Source organism: Panthera leo, chromosome F2 (assembly GCF_018350215.1).
Source record: "Panthera leo isolate Ple1 chromosome F2, P.leo_Ple1_pat1.1, whole genome shotgun sequence".
Taxonomy (NCBI): domain Eukaryota; kingdom Metazoa; phylum Chordata; class Mammalia; order Carnivora; family Felidae; genus Panthera; species Panthera leo.
Window position 1 is genome coordinate 79,454,926 of NC_056695.1, and position 27,577 is coordinate 79,482,502.

General features: G+C 51.9%; 1 protein-coding gene across 4 annotated transcripts in view; it reads right to left on the bottom strand.

Moving 5' to 3' along the window:
* The window catches only part of TRAPPC9 (trafficking protein particle complex subunit 9), a 570,461-nt gene that overhangs the window by 175,486 nt on the left and 367,398 nt on the right, over positions 1 to 27,577 (bottom strand). For 3 of the 4 annotated variants that reach the window (XM_042923740.1, XM_042923741.1, XM_042923739.1), the window contains one exon: positions 16,171 to 16,281. In XM_042923740.1, the coding sequence (XP_042779674.1) occupies positions 16,171 to 16,281 (111 nt within the window). Of the gene's footprint in view, positions 1 to 15,126; positions 16,048 to 16,170; positions 16,282 to 27,577 lie in introns of those variants that run through there. The other variant, XM_042923742.1, reaches the window with a different exon arrangement.

Here is a 27,577-nt window from a genome sequence, read left to right on the forward strand (position 1 = left end):
AAAATGCTGCCTCTGTGAATTTTTAATAGAAACACTTGCCAAGGACAAAGACCCCCAACGCACAGAAGCTTTGCCTCCCGGCCTCTGGGAGCCCCCGGCTGGCAGGGGCTAACTAAGATTTTCCCATCAAGGTGTCCATTATCATTCATCAACCATAACCTCAGCTTCCTTGTTCTAGAAACATCCCCAAACACAAGGAGCAAATACAAATAATGCAATTACTTTTTAAAAATAGAGAAGAATCCCAGAGGGGAGAGAGGAAGCTCCATGTTAAGCAGGGAGTCTGCTGTGTGCTGAATACAGAGCAGGTTCACGAGGGATGATTAATTGGAAATAACAGAATTTCCTTTAACCTAATCGCCAGTAAGCAGCGCAGAAGGAAGCAAGGCAGACGGGCATCTGGGAGGGCGGTGCGGCCTCCGGGACGGCCTCTCCCAGCACAACACCCTGTGTTCTCACCGAGGGGGGCTCAGGGGGAGAGGTCCTCGGGATGCATCAATTATTGAGAAGAAAAAACATCTTCCAGAAAAATGGGCATACGCAAGCAGGAAAGGTAAGTGTTCGGCCCTCCCCACCCCTCCCCCACGGGGCAAGAAGCCCATCCGGTTCTCCCTCTACCAGGCCGGCATAGGCCTTCCTCGGATCGCTGAGACGTCAAGGAAGTCTACCGAACCAGCCGCACAACACCGGGCACGTGCCGGGTGTCCATGCATCATGGTGCCTTTCTGGTTCTGCTACAGCCAAGCCCGAGAACAGACAGCAGGCCTGTTTCTTCAAGCAGCAGGGTCGGGGGAGTCTGACGGGTGCTCAGTAAACCCCAGTTAATGCAACAAGGGGCCCATTTCCACACCAAGCATATGCACATCACGCCAGGCCAAACGGGCAGTTCTGTGTGCCCTCCTCAGCACCGTGGCCCCAGGAGAGCCCTCTGGGTGTACACAGGAAGGAGGGAAAGAATGTAGAGCCAACTGTAACCAACGTGTTCACCCGAGGAAAAAGCAAGCATCCTCCGAAGAGGGCGAAGGTGAACCCAAGACATGCCAGGCTATGCAAGTGTGTGAGGCAGACAGAGATCCTGGCTGTGTCCACACATCCAGTGTCCCTCCCTACGGGGCCGTCCACCCCCGCCTCCCGGTGTCCCTCCCTACGGGGCCATCCACCCCCACGTCCCGTGCCCTTCCCTACAGGGCCATCCGCCCCCGCCTCCCAGTGTCCCTCCCTACGGGGCCGTCCACCCCCACGTCCCGTGCCCTTCCCTACAGGGCCATCCGCCCCCGCCTCCCAGTGTCCCTCCCTACAGGGCCGTCCACCCCCGCCTCCTGACTTCAGGCTGGCTGTGACCTGCTGGACACAGAACACGTGGAAATGACAGGCCACATGTAAGCAGCATGCTCCCGAGCTGTCATGTGGCCTGCCCCCTTCCCTTCTCCCTCTGCCACAAAACCAGCGCGTCTTAGACAGAACGTGGGTCCTGAATGACAGCCCCACGAGCCGAGCTGCAGCCTGCCTGTCGTGCACACAGGAGGCCTGAGCAGGAAGCCATCGTTCGTCGTGCTAAGTCACAACAATTCCGGGCCTTGTGCAACTGCACGGGACCTGAGCCTCCACTGCCGGGAGGCACATGGGGATGTCATTCTGTTCCCAAAGGGCTGGGCGCCAACACAGAGATGTGACAAACACGTGAGCCCTGCCCAAGGTGGCTCCCGGGGCAGGGACATGGAAGAGACACTGGCATCACGTGAGAGGCGGAGGGCGCGTGGACACAGTCTTAAAGGACAAAGAGGTGGTTGGATTGGGTGGTACACGGCGTCCCCAAGAAAGGACCACTGGCGCCATCCAGGCCCCAGCCCCCGTGACGCTCTACGTTGTGATGCTCCAACGCGACGTCCTTCTTTTTCGTTTCCTTAACTGGAACAGCATGAGGAGAAGAGAAGGGCAAGAACGCACACATTGTTTCCGGCTTTTAAAAATGTACAGTGATTCTTATAAAACTGAACATACTTCGACCATGTGATCTAGACACCACACACCTTGCTATTTACATAAAGGAGCTGGAAACCTCTGCCCACACGAAAACCCGCACGTGGATGTTTACAGCAGCTTTATTCACAATTGCCTGAATTTGGACACAACCAAGATGTCTTTCAGGAGGTGCACGGGTAAGCTGTGGTCCACCCAGACAATGGGTTATCACCCAGCGTCTCACGGAAATGAACTACCGCGCCATGAGGGAACCCTAAACACGCATCGCTGACTCAAAGGGGCCGATCTGAACGATTCCAACTACAGGACGTTCTGGAAAAGGCAAAACTAAGGAGGCAGCGAAAGGATTAGTGTTTATGAGGGTTGGGAGCACGGAAGGAGGAACAGGCAGAGTGCAGACGATTTCATCATGGCGGATGCAGGTCATTTGCCCAAACCCACGGAATAAGCAACAGTAAGAGGTGAGACTCTTTTCCAGTACAAAGCCGGTCTCCCTGCAGGTGAGGGCGGTACAGGGACGTGGGCAGGTGCTCTGTTTCTCCTAAGAAACCCGCAGCCTTCACCCTGGGGCCTTACGACCTCCCCACCTCTCAGAGCCAGCTTATTATCTAGGTGTCCCCTGGCCCCCTCTCAGGAGTCTTAGGCTCTTTCCCGGCATGAGAAGCCCACTGTGTCCCCAGTGTGGAGTCTCAGGAGTGTCCACGACGACCCTGAGGTCAGATGGGAGGACGCAGCCACAGGCAAAGCAGGCCTCGGGCACGCCGTCCGCCAACTGAATCACACGTTCAGGAAAGTAGCCACTGCCCACTCCCTCGGTCTCGTCCTACGGGGCCTTTGCCTCTTCTCCTCCGTGCTGCTGAGACAGACGGCACTCTGAGGGTCTCAAGAGAAAAGAAGTAGACTCCCATTTACGGAGAGGTCCCCAAATCCTGCCCAGGCTCTATGCTGGGACCAGATTGCTGGTCGTGCACTGCTCAGACCCACCTTGCCCGGTGGGCGTGGTCACCGTCCCTGCTTTGTAGATGGCAGCACGGAGGCAAGGGCGAGCTCTCCAGCCAGGACCATACAATGTGCAAAAGGCAGGATGACTGTGACCCAGGTCTCCAGGCCCCAGAGCTCCCACCTTCCCACCGTTTCCAAAGTGGGGAGGTTATCAGCCACAAGCACGCTTCAGACAAAGGCCACGAGCTGTGACAGTAACTCACAGGCATGAAGAATAACGTTCATGGTTTCATGCGTGTGCAGGTACGGGTAAACTCAGGTCCCTCACAGATCATACGTCGTGCGTGTATAACACGTATGTCCTACAGGCATCCCTGGGAGATTCCGGAAGGCAGCTGGCAAGACGGCCACGAATGGGGAGAGGCCTGTTCCCACATGGACACTCCACACCCAGGCTCCAGGAATGACACCCAACACGGTGTCCCTCCTGCCTGTCTCGCAGCCGCTCCTGTGATGCACTGACTGCCCGGTTGCCAGCCTTCCCCCCAACCCAGCAGGAGGCTCTGTGCTGCCTGCGTCCCCGTGCCGGGCACACGGCGTGGCTCCCGACTCGGTCAAAACAAACAGGCGGGGGGAGTTCCAGGCATCACGTACACAAGCCCGGCTCAGACCCTGGCTTGGACGCATACCTGCTGCGTCACATGGGGTGAGTCACGTGATCTCACCGAGCCTCAGTTTCCTCGGCTGGCAAGTGGGGATCATCTGACAAAAGGGTGACAGAGGCGACCTGAGAGGACTGGAAGTCTGCTAACAGGCGTGACTCTCCAACGTGACCACGTAGGGGAGAGCGTGTCAGCAAATGGTCAGTGCAGAAAGCCCTGGAACGTTCCCTCTGCCAAGGGCGGCAGGCATTACGGTTCGCGCCCTGGAGACCATGCTGGCTTCCCTGTCCATCTTGGGCAGGGGCCAGCGGCTAACAGGTCTTCGGACTAGATGTAAGTTCGCAGAGACTTTCTGAACTGACACAAATTAAAGGCTCCATTTCGTCCACCCCATCTCACCCGGGTTTTGCCGCCAAGCGCTCCCGCAGGCGAGCACTGGGCCTTGTCATCCAAGCTCCCGGCCGGTTTTCAACTGCAGTACCTCCCTCACGATGTGAAAAACGTTGTGTAAGCCATAGTCCGCGGAAGGACACGGCCATTCTCCTGGGCCGGAAGTCACGTGCTAAGTCACACGCACACAGGCACAGCATGCCTTTGACAAGATCCCCCCGCCCAAGAGCAAAGTCGCTGGACTGGTTTCGGGGCTGCCGATCCAGGACGTGCCCGCCTGGGGGACCAGCCTGCCGGGTACACCCCATGCCCAGCAGGCAGGCCCGGGTAAACCTCCTACAGCCCCTTCCACTTCTCCTCCAGCCCGGAGTGGAGTTTGCGTTGCATTCCTGGGCTGCAAAGCTGTATGAGGTCCAACCTGAGGAAACACAGCGCCAGCCAGGCCCCAACAGAAACAGCAGACGCCCAGAGCCCCGCAGAGGGTCTACGCCCCCGCTCTCTGAGCTTTCACGGTGAGCAAGCCCCAGCAGGGCCGGGACAGCCAGGTCCCAGCAGCCTGAGGTCCCCTGTGTGGCTCCAGAATGCCCTTCCCAGGAAACAAGGGATCGCTCGGCCCTCCCACTCTCCCAGGAAGACCTGTTCCCTTTCTCCCAGGAGGGAACAGAGTAACAATGGCCAAATTTTCCAAGGGCCCCGCAGGGTACCTCAGCCCTGGCTTCTGTTCTCTCACGGGACCTGAAGAGGTCCCGGTCTGCGGGGCTGGAGGCTTCACAAGGCCCGAGCGGCAAGCCCCAGGTCAGAGACCGAGGACTTGGCAGTGGGATAGACGGACCTTTGGCCCCCCCTGTCTGGTTCTCCTTGCCCAAGGTCAGAGCGGCATTTCTGCCTGGCAGGAAGCCAGCCTGTGGCCACAGCCTGTGCAGCCCACCGAGCCCTCCCCCAGCCCGCTCCGACCCTGCACTCCCTGGGGGAGTGAACAGCAACACCATCCACCCAGCTGTCCGAACTAGATACTTCCTTCCTTCTCACACCCACCCCCAAGCCCTGCCAACTCTCCCTCCCTCCCAAGGGGTCTAGGGCCCAGCCTCTCCTCGCAGCACAGAAGGCACCCCGGTCGCACCCACTACCTAGACCAGGACCCGGGCTCTCTCCAGCTGTCACCCCCTTCCAGACACTCCCTAGAGGCCAGTCTGACACTGTCCCACCTAAAACGCTCTTGTGACCGTCCCTTCCCCTCCAGAACAAGACCCGGCTGTGGCTCACAGGCCCTGCTGCCTCTCTGGCTTCCCCCTGGCCTCTCCTCTCTGCCCGCACAGCCCCAACCCGGAACAGTGCCCTCCCTCCTGCTGGACCCAGCGTGTTCTCCTGGCCTAGCAGCCCCCTCTCCCATCTGCCCTGGTCTGGCCGGCTCCTTCTTGGCCCCAGGCTCCCGGGAAGATCTTCATGGAGACACTGTCCACAGCCACCCCACCCCACCCCACCCCCAGCTGGCCAGGGGATGGGCCCCGGCACTCACATCCCCTGCCCCGAGCCCGACGCCAGGGTGGGTGGTCAGTCTGCACAGTGCTCTGTGCGACACAGCCAAGTCTCGCCCTCAGCTCTTCTGACAACAGCGAGTCTGGAACAAATGGAAACAGGAATGAAGGCCAAAGGTGTCCATTATAGATTTATGGACTGGTGCCTACACATCCCACCGCCACCCAGCCCCCACGCCCACAACCCTCCACCAAATCCTCGACAGAGACCTTACTGAAGTATGTTAAAGGGACGTGGTCTCTAACCACTTGTAGATTATCCACGGCACAGCTCTGATGCGAGGGTGAGCCCCAAACTTAGAGGACCACTTTATCCTATAGGGGATAAAATGTGGTATCTTCTTGCCAGTTTCCCCCACAGGAATAGGTACACAAGACTGAGGTAAGGAGAAGAATCACGCCTTAGGAGGACACACCCAGGATGCCCTTCGGTACATTAGAAAAGCATGTCCCCCCTTTGGGTGGGCACGCTGCAAACGCCACTCCCCCTGTGCAGGCCAATTAGAAGAAGGCACTCTCTCCCTTGTGCTAACACCGGCCCTGACAGCATTCCAGACCACAGTGTGGGTGGAATTTCAGACCCCCCCGGGCCAGGGACAACTTACACAGGGTACCGACTATGCCGTCACATGCCACGGCCCCAGTTATGACTCAACCAACTCAAAGCAACGCTGGTCCCTGAAGCACTGACCTCAGCATCTGAGGCCGGATCCCTGGAGCAACAGAGAGAATGAAGACCTCAGACCCCCGAGAGGAGAGGACACTGTGAATGACACTGCAGCCAGCCCACTGTTACCCCACTCACCACCAAACAGCACCTGAGCACCTACTACGTGCTGGACGCTGGCCCAAGGAGGGGAGACATCCGACAACAACCACGACACAAACACGGCTCTCAAACAATTCCCCACGTGGCCCCGGCGGTTCCGGCACTTGCCACAGGGGAGAGTCACAAATCCTGATGTCCTAGCAGCACCCAACCAATCAGGTCAGGACACGGGATTGGCGGGGGGGGGGGGGGGGGGGGAGGACAGGCATCACTTTATTAGAAAGGTCCCTGTCATTACAGTACACAGCAAAGCTCGGGGCCTTCTAGTCTGGCAGGAGTGAGAATAAGAGAGCCCACCGAGACCCCGTGGGCATGCAGAAGAGCAGGACGTTTCTAGCAGGGAGACCAGGGGGTGCAAAGCAGGGCGTGACGCTACATCCTGCAGGTGCCCCCTCTGCAAGCCACATCTCTGCTCTCCCAGCCGCCCAGGGTGTGGAAGGAGGAAGCAGGACATAGAGGAAGGAGGCACTTGCTCCCTCTAGGGCTTCCTGTGGCCTCCTGAGGGTTGTCCTTCTGCCCTTCGTTCTAACAGGTACAGTCCCGCAACGTGGCACCTCCCTCTGAGACCCCAGACTCCAGGCATCCTCAGAGTGCCGTGTGTCGGCCCCACGCCCGCAGTGGCCGGCCTCTAACTAATAATCCCAGTCCCCTGCCTTGGCCACCAGTACCAGGGACGGTGAAGCTCCCTGCAGCGGCGACACCGGATGCCTCACTGCTCCGTTCTACGCTCACAGTTACCTAGTTACCAACCTCACGCCTCGGTAACAATTCCTTACATCAAATCCTCTCTGTGGCTTCTGACTCCTGATGACGAGAACTTTCTCTGCCTCAACATCAGACACCATCGAGAAGCCAGGGAAATGAGGTTCCAAATAACAACTAGTCACCTAAGCAACACTCTGGCACAGTCATCTCCCCAGAAAGGAAACACAAGACCTCAAATGCATGCCCTTCACCCACCAGCCACGGCGGCTGGACTGGTGGGAACCGTTTTCAAGGCGTGACACGGGAGTACTGAAAAATAACCACGTGCCACCTGTGGAGCGCCCACTGTGGGTCGCGGGTGATGCCGTGTACTCAACACGGCTTAACGCTGGCGTTTGTAACCACCTCTGACAGGCATTACTGTTCCCATTTTAAAGAAAAGCGCTGGGACCTCAGACCATAAAAATCCTCGAAGGGAACACAGGCAGTAATTTCTTTGACATCGGCCAAAGCAACGGTTTTCTATATATGTCTCCAGAGGTGAGGGAAAATGAAAGCAAAAATAAACTACCGGGACCTCATCAAAATACAAAGCTTCTGCACAGCAAAGGAAACAACCCACAAAACTAAAAGGCCGCCTGCAGAATGGGAGGAGACATTTGCGAATGGCATATCCGATAAAGGGTTAGTGTCCAAAATATATAAAAAACTTCTAAAACTCAACACCCGAGAAACAAATAATCCGATTAAAAAATGAGAAGACGTGAAGAGACGCATTTCCAAAGACAACATACAAATGGTCAACGGACACATGAAAAGATGCTCAACATCACTCATCATTAGGGAAACACAAATCAGAAGTACAATGAGATACCACCTGACACACGTCAGAACGGCTAGAATTAACGACACGGGACACAACAGATGCTCGCTATGATGCAGAGAAAGGGGAGCCCTGTGCACGGCAGATGGGAATGCGAACCGGCACAGCCACTCTGGACAACAGGCCGGAGGTTCCTCAAAAAGTTTCAAGAGAAAACAAACTACCACCTTACAACCCAACAATTGCACTATTAGGTATTTACCCAAAGGATACAAAAATACTGATTCAGAGAGGTACACACACCCTGATGTGCATTGTGGCGCTCTCGGCAATAGTCAAATTATGGAAGGAGCCCAAATGCCCGTCGACTGGTGAATGGATGAAGAAGATGTGATGCGTGTACACACACACACACACACACACACACACACACACACACGCGCGCACGCTAGAATGTTTCCCAGCCATCAAGAATGAAATCTAGCCATTTGCGATGATGTGGATGGAGCCAGAGAATATTATGCTAAGTAAAACAAGTCGAGGACAAATCCCCTATGATTTCACTCATATGGGGAACAGAACAAAGGAGCAAGGGGAAAAAAAGAGACTCTGGGAGGCAAACCGAGAAATAGATTCTTACCTCTAGAGGACAAACGGATGGTGACCAGGGGGAGGTTGCGGGGGGTGGGGGGGGGGGGCAGGTAAGGACGGCAGTGGGCATGGAGCCGGGTACTTGCTGTGATGGGCCCCGAGTGTTAACACAGAATCACTACATGGATGGCTACGTGGTGCACCTGGAACTAGTATTATGCTGCAGGTAACTACCTGGAATCTAAATAAAAGTAAAATAAAGGAACAAAGAAAGAAAAGCACTCAGAATTCACCAAGGGCCACACCACTTGCCCAAGACAGCGGAGGGAGCCAGCGGCTAAGCCTGGACGCGGGCTCGGGGCGGCCCCAGGCCAGTGGCCGCTCAGCCTTGGCGCACGAGACCCCCCGCAGCCACAGGCGGGCTGCGCGGGGGGAGGGGCCGCGTCCCGCACCGGAGGGAAGACCCCCGTCAGGAACAACGCGGCACAAAGCCCAGCGGAGGCCCCGCATCTGAGACTTTTCAGGAGGAGAAAGCCGCGTGGCGTACGGAACCAACCAGTCATCTTTCGCTTCTCTCACCAAAAGCACCTCGCCCATCACCTGAGTCAGCAGAGGGCTTCCAAGGGGTCAACTCTGTAGCCCACCTGCTCCAGGCTGGACTCCAGCATTTCTCCTCGCTGCCCATTAATCGTCAGGGGCTCCTCCTGAGCAACCTGAGGCAGAGCCGGGTGGTGGAAGCCTCCCTGGACGGGGAATTTAACACCCCGGGTTCTAACATCACTCTCACCCAGGGCCTGCTGGATAGACTTGAGCCTCAGTTTCCCCACAAGTCAGCTGAAAGACAAGAACACATCAAGATGCTTTCTGAAGCTGTTTCTAATGGACTCTCCCAGATTCTTTCCAGTTTTCAAGCAAGTCCCCAAAGCCCTCCACTCAGAATGTGTCAGGAGAGACCGCCCAGGTCAAGGGCACAGGCTCGTCCACCGCAAGGGGCAGGGTATGCTGCCCTGGCCAGGAGGCGAGCAGCAGTTACAAACATGAGTGAGGAGCCCCCAGCACGAGCTCGGGCCCACACAACGAGGTGTGCCCTGCGGGACTCACAAAGGTCCTCAGAGCATCTGAAGAAAGTGAAGAGGAAAAATAAGGTTACAGGCAGTTGAGCGGTGGACCCAGTGTTTGGGCTTGGGCTGTTCTAGGCTGGGGTACACAGGAACCTGCTACATGACAGCAGGTAGGGCCACGCAGAGCTCACGGTCACCCGCGTCCAGGGCAGGCGCTCAGTGGCTACAGGTGCCCAGGGTGGGGGATGTGGGTGCCTGGGGATGGGGGGAATGCAAGTGCCCCGGGGGGATGGGTGGTATGGGTGTCTGGGGGTGGGGGGGACACATGTGCACGGTGGGAGAGTGTGGGTGTTGGGGGTGGGGGGGCGCAGGTGCCCAGGGTGGGGTGTAGGTGCCTGGGGATGGGGGGGGGGGACCCATGTGCCCCTGGGGGGTGCTGTGGCTCTCTGGGGATGAGGGGACGCATGTGCTCCCGAGGGTGGTGTGGGTGTCTGGGGAGGGGGGGATGCGTGTGCTGGGGGGCCTCACTCTGCCAGCACCTTCCCTGCCTCTAAGCGCCTGTGAAGACTTTCATGAGATCACAACCGCAAGAACTGGGGAGGAAGGGGCCCTTGCTGGTCACCTCTCTGAGCTGGACTTGTCGTCTGCTAAGAAGGGACGGTGACAGTGAGGAGGACGGCAAGGTGGGAGGAGACCCCGGAAGGCGAGCAGCGGTGTGACTGACTCACGTAGGCGCTGGCACAGCAGCACTTGCTGTCCCCCTACGTCCACTCATTCATTCCCGTGGCCAACGTCTTCTCTCCTGTGACCAAGGAAGAATGAAAACCCAGGGGAGGGAAGAGGCTTGTCTGAGACCCCTCAAGAGGCAGGACAAGAGCTGAACCAGAGACGGCCCGCAGCGCGGACGCAGCCCTGGGCCGCAGCTGGAGCCCGCTCACAGATTAGCAGGAGATGTGGGGTTCGGGGGGGGGGGGGCCACCTGGCCGTCTCTGCCACCGGAACAGTGTCCAGGCGAGGCTTCGGAGCACCGGGGCGCAGCGTGCTCTGGGAGCCCCTCCTGCCCTGTGGCAGGAAGGCCACTCTAGCGTGCCTGCGACAGGGCAGACCGCTCACCGCCAGCCAGCAATGGGTCCTCCCAGGGAGGCCCCATCTGGACATGCTGCTACACAGGCGGGGCCTCCGCGTGGGGCAGGGGACAGCGTGGGACAGCCTGAGGCACGGAACATCCTATTACCAGAGTTTTAAAGAGATGCGTACATAAGTGAGGGTGGTCACGAAATTTAATTTTAATGGTTTGACAATTAAGCAAAAAAACACATTAATTACCATCTCAATTCTCCAGTAAATTTGCTGCTGGCAGCATCGTATTTTCTTAAGAAAGTTTATGCTGTTTCACGGTGAAAGCTTTCTACTGTTTCTAGTTGTCATCTGCCATCAGACAGGAGGGACGCCCAACTCCGGGGGACACGGCCCCGGAAAATGCAGACGGCCCCCGCAGACAGGCACCGTGGCCAACAGGCGGGCTTGGCTCCGGGGGCACCTGACTTCCGCCCGCCTTGGCCAGGCGTGGCCTCTCTTGTGCAGAAGCAAACGTGCGTAGCGCTCTCACCGGAGCTGCTGTGAGGTATGGAGACGCCACGGCCTGACAAAAGGGGTGTCTGCGGTACACAGCCCTCGGCTAAATATGGCGTTGCTGTGGGCACCCAGCTAAGGCAGGGGGACAAGGTTGTGAAGGCGACCACTGATGGCGGGGAGCCCCAGGAAATGCAATCCCTACGGGCCAAGCGTCACGATTCACGTTTGGCAAAAGTGAACTTAACTCGCGGTCCCTGATTACAGGACTGAAGCACCGGCCACACCCCAGACACTCATAAGGTGAGCGAGGAGTCACTGATTTCCAGAGGACCCTCCAAAGGAGAGTTCAGGAAAGGGAGGTGGCTCTTTCTACATCCATTTGCTGAAATGCTCTATTTTAAGCTGAAAGATGGGGAAGATATCTCTAAGACACATGGTCACAAGAGTGGTGTTTCTAAGCTAAGCACACGAGCGTTTCATCCATCAAGAGCTCTCTCACAGTATTCCCGAGAGCACGCCGTGCCTGCACTTGTACGGCAGCCCGAGCTCACTCCTACTCCGCTGTTCTGCTCCACATCGGCACCCCTTCCTCCAGGAAGCCTTCCCAGCCGCCCCTCATCCTGTCTGGCCCAGATTTCTGACTGCATGCTTTCACCTCCCCTCACTGTGCATGCCGACTGCCTGATGGTATGCCTCGATTCCACACCAAAACAGAGGGCGGGGCGGTGCCACCTTCTCTCACCGTCTCACCTGCTGGCCAGGCCCGCCACCAGCCCAACACTCTGGGAGTATCTGTGAAATGAATTCATGAACACCTTGGAAGCCAAAATCCGAGCAGCTTCTCCATCTTCCCGGCCTTCTGCCGGCCTTTACACTTGATAGGGGACCTCACAGGGCTGGTCACACACAGAGCACAAGGGGAGAGGAACAGAACCTCTCTCAACCTTCGGTCACCACTGCAAGGACAGCCGTGAGCCAGATAAATGAGAGGCCCACCGAGTGATTGTCAACACTGGACTCTTCACTTATCTATAAAATGCAGACAACGCCTCCGTCGAGTGACCTTGAGGACACGAGTGCCTAACTCCCAACACACAGGCCCAGTAACTGTGCCTTCCATGGTTTCTTCCACCTGGAAGCACGTTGCTCCTTCGTGCTCCTGAGGACATACGCTTCCGGTACTGGGTAGAATGAGGTCACCTCTTCTACTGGCGGGGAGCAGAGGCAAGCACCTCAATCCGGTGGAGGGGTCCCCCTCCTGGAGGACAGGCCACCCTTAAGAGAAAGTCAAATGCCTGTTGACCCAGGGATGCCCGGGCTCCGGGCAGGGCGGTAACAACGCCACACGAACCCAGCGCCCTGGCCATTTAAGACTAGGCTGTGCCACCTCTAGCGCAATGCGCTGTCCGTCCGCCCACCTCCGGGGTGGCCGTGGGAACATCACCTACGGGCAGAGGGATTAACGTGGAGTCCGAGAACCACTGCGCCCTCACCTGCGGGCAGAGCCCAACCCCACGTGGGAGCTTGACCGCAGAGAAGCCTCCTTCTTCCGCCCTGGGCAAAGCATGAGGTACGGTGGGGATGGTTCCTCATGGGGGGAGGGAAGAGGCAGGACACTGGCTGAGCTCAGGACTCCGGGAAGAGACGGGACCCTGAGGACACAGCCTGGATACACAGGGACGGCGTCCCAGCCAAGGTCGGCCAGGTGCTGCGAGGCTCCGCCGTACCTGCTCCCTCCACCAGAACTGCTCTGTGAGAACCCAAGAACTGCGATGCCCGCCGCAGGGGTAGAGGGTGTGTCTGATGTGGTCCGGGGAAGGCCAGGGAGGCTCGGAAAGCAGAAAGGAAGCACCTCCCTGCGGCCCAGAAACACCGAGCTCCCTGGCACTCAACACTGGTTAGTGGGGACGGTGGGACCAGAGGCAAACAGGAGCTCCCAGACCAGCGGCTCGCCACTCGCACCCGGGCCAGCAAGATGCCCCGTTGGGCAGGGAAGGTAGAGGTGCCTGGCTGGCTGCAGGGGACGCTCATCGCCTGCACCTCGCACCTGCTCCCGCTGGGAGGGGCCCCTGTTTATGCCGGCACTCCCGGAGCCCGAGGCAGGTACCACAGAGCAGGTTCTCGAAGCACCAATGCTTATTGGGTGAATATTTTATGAATGAATAGAGAACGTGTGAGCTAGGAGCATTGAGAAATGAGAATTTAAGCACAAGGCTCGATAACGAGCAAGCCTGAAGCACAAGACTAATTTGTGATTATCTGCGAATGGGACTGCTAACATCATTCAGCCTTCCATCCGTGAGAACGATCCAGGAGAGAACGGGCTTAACAGTTTCTAATTTTTAACAACAGGTTTCACGTCAGTGTCAGAAGACGGCCAGATTTACATCCCCTGGGGCCTCAGACCGCATCCAAACATCCAGACAAAGACAAGGCAGAGAGCAGAGAGCAGACAGCGTCCTCCACAATCTGGAGCACAACACTGGGCCCAGGCAGCTGCCGGGGGTGTCGACCCAAGGATGCGCCGGCGCCCTACAAAGCAGCCGGTCCTGCACCAGGCGCCAGGCGCACTCAGCCGCGACCTGTGTGCAGGTGCAGCACGTGAGCCCCCGCACAGCCATCCCCACACGGCCAAGTCCTCTGCAGGGGACCGGACAGACACCTCCAGGGGGAGTGTTCCGGGCTCCTCTCAAAGGCAGGCCACGAAGGCCCCAAGTCACTGGACCTCAGGCCTCCAACTATCAGCCTAAACTGTCCCGCAACGGGGACCCCAGAGCCTGACCCTGCATCCGTGTGCGTCATCAGCAATCATCACACGAAACAGCAATACTTTGGAGCAGCCTCAGAGTGGATTAGCGTGGACACAGACAAAGTGGCGTATTCGTGCAATGAAATATAAATACCAGTTGAAAGGAGAGAAGCAGATTTATACTTAGCTCCGAAGCGGAATGCTGATTTAAAGTTATAAAAAGATGCATTTTTAAAAAGACATATGTGACATAGAACCGCTTGTCATAAAAAACTCTGGAAGTAATGTTTGGTTGTAGATATAAATACAATAAAAGTAGCAAAACATGGTATGAATGATTCCACCGCCTCCAAGACAGCAATTTCCCACCGAGGAGGGACGGAGGAATGAAGATGGCAGTCCAGGGAGGAGGGCTGAGCTACTCCGGCACTCAATTTTTTCCAGCATTTGCTTATGAAAAATGTCAACCGTAACGCTGAAAGAAATCTCCCGCGAACATCCCATAAGGCCCTTGGAAGAGCCCACCGTCGACAGTTCACCCCATGTGCTTTCCAGCTCCTCTCTCCACGACCAGCCCCTTTGCCCATCATCAGTCCTTCTCAGACCTTCCGGAGATGCTGCTGACGGCGGGCGGCCCTCCACAGCCCTCCACAGCCGATCTGCAGCTAGAGCCCAACATGTGCACGGTTTTTCTTGCGAGGTGAAGTTGACTTACAACGGAACGCGCCAGTCTTAAGTGCACAGGTGCTGAATTTTAACAAATGCGAACCCGTGTGTGGCCCACACCCAAAAATCAAGTTGTGCAACAAGACCCCCCAGAAAACACCTGTGCCCCTTCCTGCTCGACCCCCAGCCCAGCCTCTGCAGAGGCAACCGACGTGCGGCTTTTTCCACAGTGCACCAGTTTGCTCGCTCTGGGATTTCGGGCGACTGGAATCCCACGGCGCCTGCCTTCCTCGGGGAGACCCCCCTCCCTCAGTGCTGTGCTCCTGGGATTCACCCTGCTGGCTGCGTATTGGGAATGTGTCAGGTCTGGTTGCTGAGCGTTCCCCCACTTGCAGGAGAAATGCCACCCTTTGCTTATCCACTTTCCTGTAATGGACATCTGGGCTCTATCTCTTGGCTACGAACATTCTTGTGTAAGTCTTTTTGTGAATAAACATTTACATTTTTCTTGAATAAATTACTGGCTTTGGAACTGCTGGGCACAGGGTAGGTGTACGTTTAGTTTTCTAAGAAACCGCAAACCCTCCTGAAAGTGGTCGCACCAGCTCATCCCCCCACCGAGGCGGGTGAGTTCCGGCTGCTTCACATCCTCACCAGCATCCAGCACCTTCTGTGTCTTTAAGCGCTCTGATGAACGTGGAGTGGTGTGGCTGGAAATTATAATTCCCCCACCGACTGTGTTCATGTCAGTTTTTTTTTAAACATTTTATTTCCCTAAATAAAGAGGAAGACACAGACAAGACTGACAGAGAAAGAATGATGAAGTGAAGGAGTGAGGAAGAAAGATAGGAAGAGACAGAGATCTGGGGCCAATATAACCGAGTGCTTAAATCTGGGACATGCGTGTGCCGGTTTCCAAATTATTTTCTTTCTGTGGAAAGTATTTTGCAATTAAACATAAAAATTGCATTCCATTTCCATCTCATCCCAGCTATAATTCCGTCTATACCATACGAGCTGGGCTTGGGGACACAGGTGCCGACGTGAGCAGAGGCCCCGCGGGCAGGGGGCTGGCCTGGGGAAGGGGCTCCCCAGGCAGAAGAGCTTCCTCCTCAAGTCCACCTGCCTCGGGACATGCCCTGGGGGCCCTGGTTTGCTCGGGTCAGCGCTCACTTCCAACTCCGCTCCTGCTGGACCAGGGCACATCCACAGCTCAGTGGAGCCCCGTCTTTGCCATCTGGGGACTGGGAGTGGGTGGCACCACACCCCTCCCGCAGGTCTGAGCCTGGCCTTTTTGCGGAATTCTTCCAAGGGACTTCCCGGTACTACCGATGCAGGCCCCGCAATCAACATCAACTATTCCCAGATACAGCTTCGAGAATTTGGCAGCCAAGGCAGGCCCAGGCGCCACAGCGTCTCCCGAGATGCGGCTCCCGGAAGCACGTGCCACTGCTTCCTTCGACAGACACCCCGTGGCTTTACCTGGACTCGACACCTGCCTCCAATTCGAAGCCACTTCGGGTTCTTTCACTGAACCTTGCACGGAGAGACAGACAGACAAGCCCGTCTATCCTCTGGGGGCTCAGAGGGAGGGTTATCTCAAGGTGCTTCCGAGTGAGGTGACGGAAGCAGGGAGAGGCAGGACGCGGGGACACTCACCGCTGACACTCGCCGGCGTGCAGGATGAGCTCCTCGTTGCCGCGGGCGCTGACCGTCACCTCATGCTCCGTGGAGTTGAAGATGTCTAGGAGCAGGTGGCACTGGCGGGTACTGTGTGGAAGACAAGGGAAAGTTGAGGACCTTCTGGGAGCCAGAGAGGAGAGCTACTTGGCCTTTTCTCCTCCCCAAAGACCTCCCGTTTCTTGAGGATATCAGAGGAGCAACGGATCAAACTGTCACGTGCCCCGGCATGAAGGGTTACAGAGGCTCACTCTGCAAAACAGGTTTGGGCATCAGATCCTCCCTGGCCCCGGGGACACACGCCTGTAACGCAGCGCGCCCTTTACAAACGAAATGGCCCTGGGACGGTAACCGGAGTTCTCCAAGCCTCGTGCGTGTGAGGCCTCGAACACCGGACGCAGAAGTAAGACAGCGGCTGGCAAAGCGCTTGGTGCACACACAGTGCCTGTCAATGAACGGCGCGTGCACGTCGCAACCCCGTTGCCGGGCCTGCGGGGCTCCCGCTGGGGCCCAGCGAGGGGCGGGGCGCTGGCACGTGGAGAACCACATCGCGGGGGAGGGGGGGTGTGCACACCTACTGGGAGCCTCACACAAACTGCACCTTCCTTACTCTCCCCCACACTCCTGACACCAGCAGCCCTGTTCTCTCTAGTCCAGAAGGTAACAACGCTCAAATCCCAGTGCCCCCGCCACAGCAGAAGTCCAGGAGCCACGGTGTTAGCCAGTGAGGACAGGAGACCTTCTCTCCCAGCTAAGACGGCCCGGCCCCCCCAACAAGAGAAGGTGGTCCCCTCTTCAGCCTCCCCATTCCCACGCCCCACCTGCCTCGACAGGAACAGGATGCTGAGCAGTCCAGCACCCACCGGGAGGCGTGGAAGCTATGGATGCAAGTGGGGCCAGGAGGATTCTGGGAGGCCAGGACATGTGCAGCAGCAAAACCAGCCCCCCGGCGCCTCCTGCCCGCCAGACTCCTCAGCTGCACGCGCAAACAGCAACCGCACGCGTGCCGTCTGGGTCAGTCACCATTTGGTAGGTTTCCATTACACTCGAAAGCTCGTCTGAAGCTTGCCCAGTGTCTTAAATACCAAGTGTCACAGCGGGCACACGACAAAGAGCCGGTAAGTGTTTGCTCATGTGACCGGGACAGCCGTACCCACGACCGGAGCAGACACAGATGTCAGCAACAGAGGCAGAAACAGTTCTGGAGTGAGGCAAGCACTTTTTCATAGGAGGAAAAAAGGCCTCAGAAGAAGATCTGTGCTTGGGGTCTTCTTCAGCTTGGTAGGTCTTCAAAACATGACCCTCCAGCACCTGGGGGCTCAGTCGGTCAAGGGTCCGACTTCGGCTCAGGTCATGATCTCCTAGTTCATGAGTTCGAGCCCTGCGTCGGGCTCCATGCTGACAGCTCAGAGCCTGAAGCCTGCTTCGGATTCTGTGTGTGTGTGTGTGTGTGTGTGTGTGTGTGTGTGTGTGTGTGTCTGTCTGCCCCTTGCCTGCGCACACTGTCTCTCTCTCTCTAAAGTAAATAAACATTAAAAAAAAAAAAAACATGACCCTCCAAAGGGCATCAAAGTTCTCAAGTTTATGTCTCAAGGCTTTGTTGGTAGCACAGGAAGGCGGGAGGGCAAACATCCCGTGTGTGAGGGCTGCCTGCACTTCATTTCACCTCCACACCCTTGGGAAGCTGTCCTCCCCAGACCTGTTTATAGGTAAGGAAAGTGAGGCTCAGGGCACGGCCACCAACACCAGTGAGGCGGCCAACACCCAAGTCTTACAAATCAAAATCCTTTGCTTTTCAGGGTAGAGGGAGTCAAGTATTCTAAACTTCATTGTCTGCTCTTTCCAGACAAGGGATCTGAGGGGGGGAAGTGTGCAGTCACCTGGCCAGGGACACGCACACACACACATGCGCACCGCCATCATCATCACCAGGCTACGGGGCATCTGTGAAATACCAGCTCTTCAAGATGTGCACTTGTAAACTTGCACTCTCAGGGAAGGAAGGTAAACCTTTCTCGTTCCTGCTGTTTCTGTGAGACGTTGCTCCACACGGCTTCAGAGAAGCAGGTTCGCGTTGGTTGATTCTAGGTTCCTGGGGTGGGAGTGTTTTCCCCAGAGGTGCGGCACTTGGAAAATATTCATTAGCTCTGACAGCTGCATACAAGAGGCGTCTTCACTCCGCTCACAGAAAAATGAGCTTTCAAGAATGAAGATCTATTCTGCCTTTGTCATAACTTCATGAAATCTTTAATCACAGCAAAATCTTTCATCAGGAATGGGAATTCGTAAAACATTTATCAGAGGAGGAAAATTGAAGTGATTTTTTAGAGCAGGAAGAAAAGACTCAGATATATGTGGTTTTCACTCACAGAATGTTAGAGAACCGCACGGGAATGAACACCAGTCCGTCATGCTCGTGTGTCCTCTGTTTCCTCTGACTCACTGAGTGTGGGGGCCTCTTGACATGGTGTTTCTATTCCCCGGGAGTGTTGGAGTCATGATGTACTGGAAGACCTTTACTTTCTATCATTCATAAATTAATTTCCTCAACTGCAGCAGCATTTTGTACCCACCATAATGTCCTTTACTCTGTGTATCTTTTCATATCACTTTGGATGATTTTCTTAGGTTTTACGATCCATTTGAGCACATAGCTACTTTTAATCTCAGTTTGCTTTGCTTTGTTTTGTCTTCTTTTTTAGTTTGTTTTTTTTCTGGATCCATCTTTATGAAGTATAGGGAAACCCAGGAATACTTCCTGGAAGAACTGGCCCATCTGCCTGGGAAGGGGATGATGCGGTCATGTAGACAGGAGACACACATTCCAGGCAAAGACAGCCGTGTGTGTGTGTGTGTGTGTGTGTGTGTGTGTGTGTGTGTGTGTGTGTGAAACCACCTCAACTGAGTTAGTATGTACGGTTTCCTCTGCTGAGGGTTAGGAACTGTGTTACTTCATCTAACACATACAAACATCCACTGAGTACCTGCCGTGTGTCAGGCACTGTTTCAGGCACTGGGAGTCTGTATGAAAGTAACGAGAAAAATTCACCTCCACCTTCATGGGAATCACAGTCTTGTGATGGGAGAGGGATGGGAAAGAGGAGGTGAGCTTACAAAACAAAACGTTTAGTCATTTTGTAAAATGAGGAAAACCACACTCAAAAGGCTGTTGAATAGTAGGTGAGGACACAGACCCACACAAATCAGTAACTTTCATATATGCCAACGAGAAACGATTACCAAATCATTGTGTTAAGAAAGCGTATTTACAATAGCAATGCATTTAGGAATAAATCTTTTTTAAAATGTTTGCAGGACATTCATGAAGAATGGTTTTAAAGTTTTATGGATTGGTATTGAAGACAATGAATAAATGCAGAAACGGATTTTGTTCAAGGAGGGGAAGACTTAACTTTTTTAAAAATACATCCCAAGGGGCGCCTGGGTGGCTCAGTCGGTTGAGCGGCTGACTTCAGCTCAGGTCACGATCTCGCGGTCCGTGAGTTTGAGCCCCGCGTCGGGCTCTGTGCTGACCACTTGGAGCCTGGAGCCTGTTTCAGATTCTGTGTCTCCCTCTCTCTGACCCTCCCCCATTCATGCTCTGTCTCTCTCTGTCTCAAAAATAAAAAAATAAAAAAATAAACATTAAAAAAAAATACATCCCCACTTTATAAATTTCTAGAAATTCAATGAAACACAATATAAAATCCCAACAGAGTTTCAGTTTTGGTCAAAACTATTCAAAATACTGCTTCTAAAATTTATATGTAAGACCAAAGGGCGAGTAACATACAGAACAATGGTCAGGACGATGTTTGGAAGGGAGCTGGCCAAACAGATATCAAGAACTGTTATAAAGCTGGAGTAATGAGGACAGTGATGCTGGGGGCAGTGATATATCAATACATCAGTGGAAAAAAACAGGCCCCAAACAGATCCATGAATATAAGACAAGTAGATATATGACTGAAGTGGCAGTGTTGATTAATGGGAAGATTCACTAACTAGTGCTGGTACACATGGTGATGCAGACACACCAAGAAATGATATCCCTACCTCACACCATCAACAAAAATAAATTTCAAATAGATGTGTAACTAAATGTTAAAAAAAATAAGTCCCTTAGAAGAAAGTATAGATAAACCTACGTAGGAATACATCAAGAACTACATTAAATATAAATGACCTAAACATTATAATTAACAGAGACTGTAAGAATAGACTCAAAAAGATTGAACTATATGTTATTTAGAATAAACTCACTTTAAATAGAACAATATAGCTAGGCTAAAAGAATAGCCTAGAAGAATAAAATAGAATAGCCTAAAAGAATAGAAAAGAATACACCAAATAAACATTCATTTAAAAAAAACAACAACCCTGGAGTATTACATTAGTATCAGACACTTCGGGGTACATGTAAGAGCAGAAAATAAGCAGAGATAAAGAAGAATGTTATATCCTAGAGGAGAACACAGGCAGAAACCTCTTTGACTTCAGCGGGAACAATTTCTTACTAGACCCATTGCCGGAAGCAAGGGAAACAAAGCAAACATGAACTATTGGAACCTCATCAAGATAAAAAGCTTCTGCATAGCAACAGAAACCATCAACATAACTAAAAGGCAGCCTATAGAATGGGAAAAGATATTCACAAAGGACATATCAGGTAAAGGGTTAGTATCCAAAAATCTATAAAGAACCTATCAAACTCAACACCTAAAAAACAAACAATCCAGTGAAGAAATGGGCAAAAGACATGAATAGGCATTTTCCCAAAGAAGACATTCAGATGGCTAACATGCACATGAAAAATTGCTCAACATCACTCATCATCAGGGAAATACAAATCAAAACCACGATATCATCTCACGCCTATCAGAATGCCCAAAATTAACAACACAAGAAACAGTAGGTGTTGGCAAGCATGTGGAGAAAGGGGAATCCTTTTAGACCCTTGGTGGGATTGCAAATTGGTACAGCCACTCTGTAAAACAGTGTGGAGGTTCCTCAAAAAGTTAAAAGCAGAACTACCATATGATCCAGCAATTGTACTACTAGGTATTTAACCAAATGATACAAAAATATTGATTCAAAGGGTTACATGCACCCTGATGTTTTAGCAGCATTATCAACAATAGCTAAACTATGGAAAGAGCCCAACTGTCCACCAACTGTTGAATGGATAAAGAAGATGTGTTGTGTGTGTGTGTGTGTGTGTACACACACACACACACACACACAATGGAATATTAGCCATCAAAAAGAATTAAATCTTGCCATTTGCAATGACATAGATGGAGCTAGACTGTATTATGCTAAGTAAAGTAAGTCAGAGAAAGACAAATACCATATGATTTTACTCATGTACAGTTTAACAGAAGAACATACAGGAAGGGGAAAAGAGAGAGAGAGAGAGAGAGAGAACCAAATCATGAGAGACTCTTAATAACAGAAAACAAACTGAGGGTTGATGGAGGGAGGTGGGTGAGCAATGGGCTACATGGGTGATGGGTATTAAGGAGAGCACTTGTGATAAGCACTGGGTGTTGTACGTAAGTGATGAATCACTGAGCTCTACTCCTGAAACCAATATTGTACTGTATGGTAATAACTAGAATTTAAATAAAAATTTGAGAAGAAAATCAATAAAAACATGAAGGATCATTATATAATGATAAAGCATTAATATACCAAGAACACATAATAATTCTTAACCTAAATACACCTAGCTACAGAAGCTTCAAAATACAGAAAAAAAGAGAAGCGAAAGAAGAAATGGACAAAATCGCCAAGTTGAAGATGTCACCCCACTCTCAGCAAGGCACGGCAAATCAGACATGAAATCAGCAAGGACACAGAACAAAGAACCCCACAGACCACCTGGATCTGATGGACACTAAGAGAACACTCCACCCAACAGCAGCACAGCACATGTACTTCTCAAGCGTTCAGCAACATTTACCAGAATACTGACCATATTTTAAGCCATGAAAAAAAAATCCCCACGAATACTACATTCATGAAAACACTATACACAGGTATTTATAGCAGCTCTATTCACAATCACAAACAGCTGGGGACAATACCCAGAAATGGGCCCACAAATATAGGGCCAACTAATCTTTGAAAAAGCAGGAAAGAGAATCCAATGAAAAAAGTCTCTTTAGCAAATGGTGCTGGGAGAACTGGACAACAACATGCAGAAGAAGGAAACTGGACCACTTTCTTACACCAGACACAAAAATAAATTCCAGATGGATGAAAGACCTAAATGCGAGACAGGAAACCATCAAAATCCTACAGGAGAAAACAGGCAGCAACCTCTTTGACCTCGGCTGCAGCAACTTCTTACTCGACATGTCTCCAGAGGCAAGGGAAACAAAAACAAAAATGAACTATTGGGACCTCATCAAGATAAAAAGCTTCTGCACAGCAAAAGAAACAATCAGCAAAACTAAAGGCAACCCTTCAGGATGGGAGAAGGTATGTGTAAATGACATATCGATAAAGGGAAATCTATAAAGAATTTATCCAACTCAACACCAAAGAAAACCCAATAATCCAGTGAAGAAGTGGGCAAAAGTCACGAATAGATACTTTTCCAAAGAAGACATCCAGAGGGCTAACAGGCACTTGAAAAGATGCTCAACATCACTCATCATCAGGGAAATACAAATCAAAACCACAGAGATACCACCTTGCACCGGTCAGGATGTCTAAAATTAACAACTCAGGAAACAACAGATGCTAGCGAGGATGTAGAGAAAGGGGAGCCCTATTGCATTCTTGGTGGGAATGCAAACTGGTGCAGCCACTCTGGAAAAGAGTGTGGAGTTTCCCCAAGAAATTAAAAATAGAACTTCCTTATGACCCAGCAATTGCTCCTAGGAATCTATCCAAAGGATACAAAAATGCTGATTTGAAGGGGCACATGCATCCAATGTTTAGAGCAGTGCTGTCAATAATAGCCACATTATGGATAGAGCCTGAATGTCCACCAGCTGATGAATGGATTAAGAAGATGTGGTTTACATATACAATGGAATACTATTCAGTGATGAAATAGAATGAAATCTTGCCATTTACAACAATGTGGATGGAACTGGAGGTTATTATGCTAAGCTAAATAAGTCAGAGAAAGACAGATATCACATGATTTTACTCATATGTGGAATTTGAGAAACTTAATGGGTGATCCTAGGGGAGAGGAAGGAAAAAAATAAAAACAGAGAGGGAGGCAAACGTTAAGAGGCTCTTGAAAACAGAGAACAAACTGAGGGTGGCTGGAAGGGTGTTGGGTGGAGGGATGGGTTAGATGGGTGATGGGCATTAAGGAGGGCACTTGTTGGGATGAGCACTGGGGGTTATAGATCAATGATGAATCACTGGTTTCTACTCCTGAAGCCAAGACTACAGTGTATGTTAACTAACTTGAAAAAAAAAAAAAGCTGGAAACAATCCAAATGTCTTTTAACTGGTACAAGAACTCACAAACTACAGTACATCTATACAACGGAAACCTCCTTGGCAATAATAAAAAAAAAATCCAACTACTGATATATTCAACAACTTGGGACGGATCTCAAAATCAATAGTCAGTGAAAAAACTCACTTTCAAAAGCTTAAATACAGCATGATTCCATTTATATAACATTCTGGGAGAGTCAAACCCAGCGACGGAGAACAGATCCGTGGTCACCTGTTGAGGGGTGGGGCAGGGTAAGATTATAACGGGTAACACAATGAATGAACTTTTGGGGGGTGATAGAACTGTTTTTTACCCTGACTGTGGTGAATATACAAATGTCATTGTGAGTTAGAACTCATAAAACTGTACATCAGAGAAGTCAAGTTTACTGTGTGTCAATTTAAAATGTTTTTAATTGACGCAATGAAAAAATAAACATCACGACGAGTCTGATGAGCTCTAGTGCATAAAACTTGTCGTGAATGAATACCAATTCTGTAGCACAATGTCTGTAACGTCTTAAGCAAACCGTTTCATTTCTCTGAGCCTCAGTTTTCCCAACGGGGACAAGAGTGCCTGCATCATAAAATTATTAAAAGGTTCCAATGGAAAAAGAAGGTGAAAGTAGGAGTAGGAAGAAGACTCCGGCAGAGGATTGCATCAACACACGAGCTGGTGATTATTATTAGCTGGGTGGCTGTCAGTGGAGCCGCCAAAGGGAAAGCATACAGGCCTGCCAACCAAGCACTCCCAGCTAATTATTCAATATTGACTCAGCTGAAAGTGAGCCTGAGAAATTCCCACGCCAAGGTCTGAGTCTATCTAAACACCGCAGTGCCTCAACCACAAAGTAAGTGGGGCGCTCTCTCCCCTCAGCCCCCCAGAATCTGGTCAGTATCTCTGAGGCCTCCCGGGGTCTAAATGTTAGTGTTCAATCATCCTGAGGAGTGCAGTCAAGTGAGCAAACAAAACCAAAACACACGGGGATAGCCACGCACACCAAATTGGCCAAATCCGTGTGGTCTTTTATCAAAGTTCTGTAAGCCTTCTTGTTTTCTCTCATCTGCTTTCTTTCCAGAAAAAAAAAATGAGTGCCCAGCTTGAGAATGGCAGGAAGGATCTCTGTTTCTAACTTTTCAGTTAATAAGTTCTTAAATGATGTTTTAAAAACTTCCCTTTAAGAGAAGCCACTTGGAATGGCTATAATTACAAAGACACACTAACAAATGTCGGCAAGACGTGCAGAAATTGGAACCCTCAGATACTACTGTGGGAATGCAAAATGGTGCACCCACTTTGCAAAACAGTCTGGCAGGTCTCTAAAATGATTAAATATAGAGTTACCATATGATCTGATATTTCCACTCCTAGGTATCCCCAAGAGAAATAAAAACATATGTCCACACAAAAACTTGCCCATAAATATTCAAAACAGTATTATTCGTAACAGCCAGAAAATGGAATCAACCCAAATACCCATCAACTAAAGAATGGATCAACAGGACGTGGTATATCCACACGATGGAATATTATTCAGCCATAAAAACAAAGGACAGGATACTTCACTATGGGTGAACCTTGAAAACCCTATGCTAAGTGGAAGAAGACAGTCACCTACTGCATAATTCCACTGATATAAAATATCAAGAACAGACAATCTAGAGAGATTTGTGGCTGCCAGGAATGAAAGATGGGCGTAACTACTAAAGGGTACAGGGCCTCTTCGGGGAGGGTGGAAAGTTCCAAATTCAGACTGCGCTAAGGGTTGAACAACTCTCTGAACATACTAAACATACTCACTTACGGTCTAAGCGGGTGGACTGTATGGTATGTGAATGACGTTTCGATAAAGCTGTTTAAATAGAAAGCAACCATGTCACAGGCTGAGGGTGCAGGACGCAGCGCGCCCAGGAGCCGCTGGCGCTCGGAGAAACATGCTCGCGGCTTGGTCACAACGCGGCCTCGTCTTCCAACAGACCGGCATAGCACCACAGCAGCTCCGAAGAACCCACCGCTTACTCTCCGTCACATCGCCGAACTTGTACTCAGAATGGACCACGAGTGAGAGACAGGAGCCAGGAGCACACGTGTGACATTGTGCCTCTGGTGACTGACACCAGGTGTGTGTGCTGGGCACTGCCAGATGCTTTGTGACTCACACGATAGCACATAAGCATGACCGGGTCCAATATGGCTTTTCGTTTTCTGGGAATGGTGAGAAGCCAGATTCAAATAGGATTGCTCACAGAAGAATATTTGCAGACACCCGCCTGGAATCACTCCACGTATCAGCATTTGAGACTCACTCTACAAGGATTAAACAAACAAACTAGTAAAATTTAAAAATGCAAAGTGCAAGAATTCTAATCATTAGGTTGCAAAGAAACTCTGGCCAACCTTTGCTTTTGTAGAATCTACCTTTACCCTTACGTTCAATCCCCAAATCAAACGTGACCCAGGCATTTTAAATTGACATTTATAAATCACACTTTCCCAATATATTAGTGTCTATTATTTGTTAAATAGAAAACTTTACATCTGTCTTTAGTAAGTATATGGTCTTAAAACGAACATCAACATGTGATATTTAAGGATATCACAACCTCAGATAAAATACAGGTCACTTAAAATTATCGATTTTTTTTGTTGTTTATTTATTTTTTTTTTTTTTTTGAGTGAGAGTGCAAACGAGCAGGCAAGGGGCAGAGAGAGAGAGGGAGAGAATCCCAAGTAGGCTCCAAGCAGTCAGCACAGAGCCCAATGCGGGGCTCAAACTCATGAACTGTGAGATCATGACCCAAGCCAAAATTGAGAGTCAGACGCTCAACCAAGCCACCCGAGCCCCCCAAAATTATCAGTTTTAATAGTTTATTACTAAGTATCAGTAAGACACAAAAGGAGTCTCCTCAAGATACACCTGTGAGCAGACACAGAAACTGGGAGGCGGTACACCTGGGGCTCATGGCCAGCAGACCAGGAGCCAGAGAGGGCTAACCGTGTGGGTATCAGTCTAGACGGAATGTCCAGCCGCTCCTGCCTCTGACAGGCTGCGTCCCGCCCTCCGGGCCTCTGCAGGCCTACAATACACTAACAGCTGGGAAGACAATGAAAGGGGGGGCTCATCATCTCAGGGAACGTGAGCTAGCAGGTGGGGGAGGGGAGGAAGCTCCCTCCAACCTGACGCACCCACCGACCGAACCGCCGTGGCAGCTGGGGGCAGTGGTGCCGTGTGTGGTTCTCCAAGAGGCAAGGCAGCCCTCCTCCCGTCCCCGCAGACAGCCGAGAAGGTGGTGATGGTGGGGCAGAGGCGGGCTCATCACCCTCTCACGTGGGCTCGCTGGCTGGACCACCCTGGCCCCTGCCACAAGGCAAGAGCACGAGTTCCCCACCCTGCGCTGGACCATCCTTCCCAGAAATTAGATGTGTGAGGCAGCAGCTGAGAGTGGCATCCCAACGATACCATCTCCAGTCCAAGTGGGAGCGGGGCCGCAGCGGGCCTTCCCCAGACACGGACCCAGGGCTAAGCACAGGGCACCGTCTCCAGGACTTCTGGGCCTTTCATGGCCTACTATATCTCATGGACATCAAAAACCTTGCTAAAGCCTCTGTGTTGAAAAAATCTGGAAAGTTTGGGGCGCCTGGGTGGCTCGATCAGTTACGCATCCGACTTCGGCTCAGGTCATGGTCTCCCGGTTCATGGGTTCAAGCCCCGCACAGGGTTCTGTGCTGACAGCTCAGAGCCTGGAGCCTGCATCGGGTTCTGTGTCTCCCTCTCTCTCTGCCTCTCCCCTGCTGGTGCACGCTCTTTCTCTCTCTCTCTCTTAAAAGTAAATAAACATTTAAAAAATTTTTAATAAAAACATTTGGAAAGTTCATTAAATATTATAAAGGGGTCTTCACTGGGCACCTCAAGTA